The 9,877-nt window shown below is 36.3% G+C and overlaps 1 protein-coding gene across 1 annotated transcript; it reads left to right on the top strand.

The window, feature by feature from the left end:
* The first annotated feature begins 6 nt into the window (after positions 1–6).
* LOC102215810 (cadherin-4-like) lies at positions 7–9,501 on the top strand. The gene is made up of 8 exons (XM_005752000.1): positions 7–90; positions 701–910; positions 4,753–4,908; positions 5,773–5,914; positions 6,132–6,304; positions 7,065–7,148; positions 7,705–7,757; positions 8,146–9,501. Exons 1-7 carry the CDS (start codon positions 28–30, stop codon positions 7,720–7,722), a joined length of 846 nt encoding a protein of 281 aa, XP_005752057.1. The 5' UTR covers positions 7–27; the 3' UTR covers positions 7,723–7,757; positions 8,146–9,501.
* Positions 9,502–9,877: the final 376 nt, after the last annotated feature.

Here is a 9,877-nt window from a genome sequence, read left to right as displayed (position 1 = left end):
CAGGACCCACCGCTGCCCACTGACAACATGTTTGAAATCAACCCAATTACTGGAAGCATCAGAATCACTGGTAGCGGATTAGACAGAGAGGTAAGACTTGTTAAACACATTTAAAACACAAGTGTCCTTTTACACCTAAGGGCTGAAAAAACATTTTATAATGAATCCGGATCAGCAGTCTGCCTGTCACTGCTAGAAATCAGTCACAAAGAGGGTGCTGCAAAAAAACATTGTGGGGTTTTGATAATGAAACTCAAATTTGACACAGCCTCTGAAGTATAGTTATAGTTTATCAGTCTACATTTCTGGTTTGTGTCATGCCTCTGGACACACAATTCCTACTTGGCAAATAGTTTGTCAGATAAATCTGTGTCTTCCATGCAAACTATGGGAGATCAGAGCAATCTGTTTTTGATGCAGCATCGTAAAACTCTTTGCGACTGACTTCACAGAGCAACAACAAACAGCCTTGTGCCAAATGGTCAAGGAATACTTTATTTTATTAAGTTTGGCCACGCCTCTCAACAGCATCATGTTTGTCATAAGTAAAATATTAAACAAGTTAAACTTCAGCTTTTCAGCAGAATCGGCCTTCATAGATGAAGAGCTTTAGTCCGTCTGAAGGCTGTGTTACAGTCTGTAAAACCGATGTCAGTGTTTCTACCTTCCTGTTGATGAGCTGATGTCTGTATCTTACCAGAAATATCCACAGTACACTCTGACAGTACAAGCAGCAGATATGGCAGGAGAAGGGTTAACTGGACAAACCAAAGTCATCCTCACGGTGACAGATGGCAGCAGTAATGCTCCTGACAGCAGCAGCAACGTGGAACCCAACACTGCACGTGTTTTTCCAGCTATTTTCTTCACTGAGAACAACAGAGGACCCTATCCTATTAAGTTAATTGAAGTAAGAGAATCTGATTCTGAAATTAACTTCAGACTTTTGTTTCTGCACAGGATGTCTCCGTATTGGTTTACTCGAAGGTTGAATTAACTGGTTAAACTGAAACAAGTTATGAATCGAATCCGGCCATTGTCTCCTTACTCTAATAGTGTCATCAGCAGTTAGGTGGGTCGCTTGTAAAAATATTACTTCAGCTTTAATTTGTCGAGTCACATTATTCATGCTTCATATAATTCTCGATCCAGAGGTGTAATTACACTAATTCATAACTCAGTACCATTTAACCTTGTTAACATTATTAGTGATTGTTATGGCAGATATTTTATTGTCCAATGTGAGATAGCCTCACAAATTGAACTTGATACATATGAATGCAATAATGACAACCCATCTTTTTTTAGAAATCTGTTTTGTTATTTCCAGGATATCTCATTATTGGGGGAGATTTTAATGGCACACTTTATTCAAGTGTTGATAAATCAAGTGGAGTCAATTCAGCTCATAAGCAGTCTAGAAAGGAAATGCTACAATTTATGACTGAATTCAATTTAGTTGATGTTTGGAGAAACATGCACCCAGATAAGATTACTTTCTCTTGCTACTCTAGCACTCATGGGACCTTTTTCAGAATTGACTATTTCTTACTTTCTGCATCCTTGGTATCCATGGTAACTAAATCCTGGTGTGATAGTATTGTCATATCAGATCACTCCACCGTTTCATTTCAACTATATTTACCCAGCTTACCATTATTTACCACTAGATGGCGACTGCAATCTTTCTGGTTGAAAGATCCAGAATTCTTGGAACACATTGGAAAGCAAATAGATTATTACTTTGCTTATAATACAACTCAAACCACGGCTACTTTAAAATGGGAGGCTTTCCTGAGAGGGCAAATGATCCTTTATACAAGTTTTAAACAAAAAGCATCTAGGATGGAATTGGTCCATCTGGAGAAAAAGATAAAAGACATTGAGGAAGAGATATTTATATCCAAATCTAATGCTCCAATTCTAGAGTTAAATAAACTCAGAGCTAAATTCAATATTTTGTCATTAAATAAAGCTACTAACAGTTTAATAAGACTGAAACAGTCATATTATGAACAGGATGAAAAAGCAAGTAAAATACTGGCTTGGCGTATTTAACAGACGAACAATAAATTCTGTAACTACAGATGAAGGACAGATCACAGCTGATCCTAAACATATATGACTCTTTTTGCACTTTTTATAAACAGCTATACAAAACTGAGCATTCAAATTCATTTTAATAAAAAAAATGATTTTTTTTCAATACTGATACCAATAAAAATATTTAAAGACAGTTTGATCCAGCCCTTATTGCAACAATTACACTTTTACTGAAACCTTTTATTGAAAGCCAGCAATTAATTGCAGTTCTTATAGACCAATTTCACTGTTGATTAAAAGATACTCTGCAAATTATTAGCTACGAGACTAGAGACACTCTTGCCTAATATGATTCACTCAGACCAGAATGGCTTTATCCAGGGGAGGCAGAGGTTTCACAATATACGGAGGGTCATGAAGATCATTTATGAGAAAAAATAGACCAGAGACAATGCATTAATCTCAATGGATGATGAAAAAGCCTTTGACAGGATTGAATGGCCATTTTTATTTGAAGTTTTGAGAAAGTTTGGTATTGGAAACAGATTTTTTAAATGGATTCAATTGATATACTCCAATCCTCAAGAAGAGATTTTAACTAACGGTCTTTTTCCCGCACCATTCAGACTCTATCGCGGTACTACACAAGGTGCCCTTTGTCACCTCTCTTGTTCACCTTGGCAATTGTGTCTCTTGCAATGGCAATTTGGAATCATAAAAACATATCAGGAATTAAAGTAGGCAATGTTGACCACCGTATTGCCCTATATGCAAATGATATGATCCTGTTCTGCACCAATTTAAACAAATCAATACCATCCATATTAAGTCTCATTAATACATTTAGTACATTTTCTGGTTACAAAATAAAAAGTCTGAAATATTATTTTTGAATAAAAATGAACGACAAAATCCTCCAGTTTCTGCAAAATCCTCCCTTTCTGTAATCTGAACATGGGTTTACTTATCTAGGTGTGAAATTAATTCCCTCAATTGAAAATATTCTTGCATCCAATTATAATTCCTTAACGACGTCAGTTACTACACTCCTAAATAGATGGACGAAATTACCTATATCTTTAATTGATCGTATTAATATACTAAAAATGTAAATTTTGCCCAAATATCTTTACCTTTTTCAATCAATATCTCTCTCTCGACCAAAATCTTTCTTTTAAGATTTGCAAAAACTATTCCGAAACTTTATCTGAAATGGCAAAAGACCAAGGCTCAGAATCTCCTTACTATACCTTCCTTATGAAAGAGGGGGTTTACAACTTCCTAATTTAACGTGGTACTTCTGCTCAAATCAGAGTGGCAATGTTTTATTTTGCTAATGAGCAGACTCCAGTGTGAGTTTCTATGCAGTCTACAGAAATCAAAATTCCCCCTAACTTATATCTTTTCTCAGCCAACAGGAAAGCACTACTTAAGCAAACTAAGAACCCTTTTTTTAAAAACACTGTAATGATCTGGTATGAATCACATAACTACTTGGGAGAAACGTCACAACTTTCTAGGTTCACTCCAATATTTGGAAATAACAGCTTTCCTCCTGGTAGGGCAGATGAAGGCTTTAAACTTTGGTTCGATCAAGATATAAGAAAAGTGTCTGATATGTTTAGGAATAATACTCTTATGGCTTTTGAACAGCTTAGAAGTACATTTTCTATTCCTGTCAAACATTTCTTTTTAAATTTCTTCAATTAAGAAATGTTATCTTAACCACACAAGGTAACAGCTTTGAAATCCCCACCTACTCCTCTCTAGTGAACACAGTTATAAAGCATCTAAATGAGAGAGGCCGAGTTTCTGCATCGTACAAATTATTTATGGAAAATTCCAAAGAATCAACGCAGTCTCTTTTAGAGGCTTGGAGGAATGATTTGCAAATGGATCAGATGACGATTGGTATAAATCATGCTTCTTGGCCCAGAGTCAGACAATTAATCTAAACTACTTCAACATAAATGGTTAACAAGACAATATATTACTCCATCAAAAATGCATCATTTTAACCCAAACATCCCAGACACCTGTTATTAAGTGTGGAGTGGATAGGAGTTCTTTATTTCACTGTATATGGGAATGTCCACATGTGAAAGTTTTTTGGGAAAAGGTAATAAATCTGTTAAGTCCAATCATTGGTGATGTGATTCCACTCGATCCCAACATATGTATTTTAAATATATACACAAATAATTTTGTACTTGCTGCAAACAATAGAGCTCTGTTAATGATCGACTTTTGGAAGCCAAGCGCTGTGTTGCTATGTGTTGGAAAAATCAAAAAATATGTGGACTATCTCAGTGGTTTAATGGACTGACATCTATACTATCTATGGAGGAAATAACTTATGCATTAAGAAATAAACAGTTTTGGTCCATATGGTCAAAATTCTACAGCTTTTTGGTGAACTGTAACGTATACACTGTGGACTTAACGGCTTGAAGTGCTAACTTGATTTGTATATCTGCCCTTACCTTCTGTTATGGTTTGTTTTGTTTTCTGTTTTATCATTATGCATTTTTTTTTATGTCCATGGTGTATTACATAAAATTTGTTAAAACTAATAATGGGCTAATAATAAATGTTTAAAAAAAACACAGCTAAAGACCTCTGCACAACTGCTTTACAATAGTTGTTGTGCAATATTATAACTGTAGTCAGTGAGAGTGGTTTAACCTAATCCTGGTGTGTTTTGTTTAGATACGGTCTGATGAACATCAAAAGCAGAATTTACATTACAGCATCACTGGTCCAGGAGCTGATCAGCCTCCTGTTGCCCTTTTCACCATGAATAGAGACACTGGCAGTCTGTATGTCACACAGCCAGTCGACAGAGAGGAAGTAGCCCATTATAAGGTAAAGTGACATTTTTCTTGTGTTAAAAAATACTCCAGTAAAGGTAAAAGTACTGAATCAACCTCTTTACTTAAGTGAAAGTGAAAAAGTACAAGCTCTGAAATGTACTCTTGGACCACTTGAAAGCAGTGTTTTTATGCAAAAGTAACTGAATCTATTGATGTATTAACATAAGAATAAAATAAGGTTACTGCTTCAGAATGTAAATGCTATTTGAATCTAAATTAAAATACAAATGAATTTGCAGTGAGAGATGTAAACCTTGGGCCCCCTCTTCAGTTCAGAGGTGGTTCACATAAACAGGCTCCTTGACTCCTGCTCAAACCAGCGTCCTCCCTGGTCCTCTTTCAACATCTTACAATGCTGTGGTTGCAGCTATTCCCCAACTCTCTCTGGATGGTACTCATGGCCAATATTTCTTCCACTTAAATGTTACGTCCAGATGAACACGTTTTACAAGTTTTATAGCTTCTCTCCCATTTATACTGCATCAAAGTATTAAGTCACAGAAAGACAACAGGAAAGTGTGGATGTTTCACTATCTACCAAAGATATTTATGGTAGTTCTTTGTAAGAAAATAGATTATAACCTTTTGTTTTATAATTAAAACATAGTCTGAGCAATGAGCTGTCAGAAGTCTTTCTAATAATTTAAGCCCAAAGAGTTGCGCTGACAGATTTTTTTATTTTATTTACCACAGCAGCAGCAACAGGTGTGGGTTTGAGTATGACCCGCAGCCCTTTGCTGCATGTCTTTCCTTCTCTCTGTCCCAAAATGTTCCTATTATTTTGAATAAAAGCATTAATGTACATTGTTTATTCTTTTTTGAACAACATAATTTTAATGTGATTGTATATTGGCAGCTACAAGTGCATGTCGTGGCAGAAAGTGGAGATCACCAGGAGGTCATGAGTGTTACAGTTAAAGTCATCGACCAGAATGACAACAAACCTGTCTTCTCTCAAAACACCTTTGAGGGACAAGTTGCTGAAAACTCAGCACAAGGTACTGATAGTGTTTTTAATTTAAGTTTGCTTGTCATGTGTGCTTGTTTCACTTTTACAGGAGAAAAAGGAATCTGTTGCTAATAGTTACAAGGTACTTTATTTGTAATTAGATCCAGTAAAGTGGGATGTGTACATTGTAACCCTACTATAAATAAAAGATCAACAAAGCCTGAATGACTGTTCTTAATTCCTACTTCTGAATTCTTTCTCTCCAGGTTCTGAAGTGATTAAGGTCGAGGCTACAGATTCTGATGAACCAGATAATGCCAACTCAGATATCCGTTACCGTATTCTGAGGCAGGACCCGCAGCTGCCCAGTGACAACATGTTTGAAATCAACTCAGTTACTGGAGCCATCAGTGTTGCTGGCACTGGACTAGACAGAGAGGTTAGCCTTCTAACGCATTCAGTGACAGTAAGCACACTGGCCAGCTCGGGATAAGGGGACCCACTTATGACTGGCATACAAGGGATTTTTTAAAAAAAGAACAACTATTAAGTTGGCAGTTTTAACTTTTCTTTTCCCCTGTACCACTTTTTTACAAATTAAAAACAGCTTTAACAAACAGCAAATTCTATCAAAGAAGCAGGAAAAGATCACGACTTCATTCCATTTTACTTGTTTAGCTGATATCTGTCCACTTATGTCCACTAATTCAAGTAGGCTAACACAGGTGTGTCAGTGTAGACAAAGTTAAATATGATCTGGTGCTGTCTCAAAGATATATGTTCAAAAATGAAATAAAACTGTCTCTTCTGAGTGCAACTGGAAAATAAACTCCCTGGCTCTCATTCTGCCTATGCTACCACACAGTTAGTGGTTAGCTTCATAGGGTGGACAGCATTATAGCATTAGATGAATCTGCAACATTAAAATGCACCAAAGTGTCTGTCAGCTCTTTCTGGTTTCAGAAAAAAGCTTGATTCCATATATTCCTGTTGCTAATAATCAACTTGAAAACTTTGTTCTGCTGGGATGTTGTCACATGACACTGTCAGTTCTATGTAAACAGAAATTAGTTAGCATATTCCACTGAACTTTAAAATGAGAAGTATCTCATCAGAGTCTCCTTTGGATACAAACTGATGATAGAATGTTTTATCCTTCTTGTTGATGAGCTGAACTTGTTATATTTCTCCTCCAACAGAAATATCCACAGTACACTCTGACAGTACAGGCAGCAGATATGGAGGGAGAAGGGTTATCTGGACAAGCACAAGTAATCATCAAGGTCAGAGATAACATCAATGTTCTCTTTTTCACTAGAGGGTCTTAATAATCACTCCACGTTTGCAAATTTAGCCGAGGTGTCAAATAGATTCTGGGCTGGCCCAGTGTTGGGCACCGTTGCTCTCAGTGTGGTGATGTCAGCATTACTACTAAGGAATGAAATGTTCTTTCCTTGACACGTTTTCTGAGAACACTTTTCATGAATAGTGTTTTAATAGTAGTTCAGGATTATCCAAAATTAGCTTAAAGCTATCAAAATAATGCAGAGAAACAAGGTGTGTTAATGAGATGTTGTGCCATATCAGGAGGGCTGTGCTTTCATGTTGTATAAAACCAGGCTACATATTAAAAAGATATTTGTATGTCCAGTATTGACCTTGGAAAAACGTAAAGTTTCTTGATTAACTGAGGGCTAAAAACCAACATCAAAAGTAAAAACAGGATAGCAGTAGCAACATTGTCACTGTGAAAATGCTGCCCCTTGTTTTCAAAATGTGGTAGTTGGCAGTCGGTTGTTGTTTTTAGAGGCGCTTTAACAGCCTGTGTTTGAATAACAGGTGGTGGAGAGCCAGTAGTCCTGGAAAAGCTTCAGGTCTCCTGCTCCTGTTTGGTAAGTTTAACTACATCTCATTTTTTAAACTGAATTGTCCAATAGTGAATTACACTAATTGTCATCACTTCCCCCATTGTAACATTTCTAGAATTAATATTAACATCACCTAACTTCTGACAAGAAGTAGTGCTTCTTAATTAACCCACAAGGAGCTGGCACTCTTACCTTACTGTTACAGAATCTACATTTCTGGATAGAACAAAATTGAAACAAAAATGGAGCTTTTTAAAATAATAAACAAACAGTAATTTCTGATTTGTTCCACTTACTGCATTTCCACTGATCCTGAGTCAGTTTGACCCCTTGCAGAAAAGCATTGTTCACCCTGGTTTGGTGGCTCCGTATTGATATGCTAGAAACTTTTGTTGTGTTTTACCCAAAACAGAGCACGAAGACATCAGAGACATCTATCACTGGCTGATTCTACATGACGCTCTCTTCATATGCATGTGTGAATGTTAGATAAAAAGCACTTACATAGAAAAAAGTGCTTATGTGAATGGGTGTGAATGATCAAAGCTGGTTTGTCACTGATCATGTGACAATAAATTCCCAGCATAGTTATTATTCACATGTAAGCATTTTGTAGGTGGTGGGAAGCTCTGCATATGTGTCTTAGAAAACTTCCAGGGGGAGCTGTGTATCTGCTGCTTTTCTTTTCCATGATTATTGTAGCGAGCACTCCTTCAAGTGATTTTCTTACTCTGTTTGTCAAAGAAAACAAAAGATTCAAATGGTGTAAACCACAGTCAGCAGCTGCATAAACAATAGATTTGATGATGTGTTGGAACATGATCATGCTGTCACTGAGGAATATACTTCTTTATAGTAACTGAAACATATATAACTAATTAAGAGTATTGGTATCCGAACATAAAAGTTCACAGTTGGTTATGTCCAAAAGTATCTTTAAATTCCAAAGAAATTAAGTACTGTTACTTTGTCTTGATGCACACTCAAAATAAAGTACTATTACATCCACTTACAAGTTTGTAGAAGAAACTTGTAAGTGGATGTTGTGTAGAGGAAGTGTATGATGACAGGGATCATTTTGCTGTTGCATGCCAAATGATATTTCAGATCCAGTTACCACTTCATGAATTGAAAACACAATCCAGTCGATATTGTCTGGTTTAAAATATACTTGGTGCTGCATATTATTTTTACTTAATAACAGGGTTTTACTGCAATTATAGTTTTTATTCATATCATTTTTAGTGAGCTTTTCCCAGCAAATAGACTGACTAACACAGATAAATATATTCCTGCAAAATATATCAACGCATGTCCACTTTGACTTCAGAGAAATCCTTATTCAGCCTAAAGATCAGAAAACAGAACTATCTCTATCATTGCACCAACCTTTACATTTGTCAAATATCGTTTTTTTTATTACCTATAGACATATTACCTTATGTCTCAACATAAGAACCACATGAGTGCTGGGAACCCAGGTTACCCACCAGAAAATGGCATTGTGACAAAACAGCCAGTGTTAATCACCAGTAAGTTTTTTAACATTGTGGCCCAATACCGTATAGTCACAGTTCTTTTAATATGGCCTGCTGCATAAAACACCAATTAAATAATGTATATGTACTATACGTGTATAAGAAAGGAAAATGGGATTGTTGCTCTTTTTTTTTTGTTTTTTTTACAGTAACTGTCTATCTCTTGCTCTTGCTATGCTGCCTCTTGTATCCTTTCAGTCAAAGCCAATAAAATTAAGCATTGAAAATCACAAGGTTGAAACTGGGACTGTTTTTTATACACTATCATGAAAGCATAGGAACACAACACTCTAATTTGGTGCTCTTGCTTTGTAAACTTGGGTTCATTTTGTTCATGCATGAAGAAGAAAGTCTGCCCAATTGAATGTTATTCATATACACTGCTGCCCACTAGATGGCGACAAATTCACATGCATTAGTATAACCATTAACAGAAAACGACCTCATTTAACATGTCTGACAGGAAAGAAAAGTGAAACCATATAGACCTTTATAATAACTTTCCTATTTCAACAGTGGGCAGCGACTGGTTCAGGCTTCCCGGCTGCCTGTCACTGCAAGTCACAGCTTGTTGGTGGAGTAACGCCATGTTATTTAAAGACGGTG

The sequence above is a fragment of the Pundamilia nyererei genome, unplaced genomic scaffold (assembly GCF_000239375.1).
Source record: "Pundamilia nyererei isolate P.nyererei 1_Seehausen unplaced genomic scaffold, PunNye1.0 scaffold00337, whole genome shotgun sequence".
NCBI classification, from domain to species: domain Eukaryota; kingdom Metazoa; phylum Chordata; class Actinopteri; order Cichliformes; family Cichlidae; genus Pundamilia; species Pundamilia nyererei.
The sequence above is the reverse complement of the archived record's forward strand: the minus strand, read 5'-3'. Positions and strand labels throughout refer to the sequence as shown.

What these genes read in the sequence shown, in the direction of transcription:
- LOC102215810 (XM_005752000.1), top strand. Translation starts at nt 28, where the DNA reads ATGTTTGAAATCAACCCAATTACTGGAAGCATCAGAATCACTGGTAGC. An exon ending in GTAGCGGATTAGACAGAGAG is followed by an intron (nt 91 to 700) that starts GTAAGACTTGTT and finishes GTATCTTACCAG; the next exon opens with AAATATCCACAGTACACTCT. An exon ending in ATCCTATTAAGTTAATTGAA is followed by an intron (nt 911 to 4,752) that starts GTAAGAGAATCT and finishes TGTTTTGTTTAG; the next exon opens with ATACGGTCTGATGAACATCA.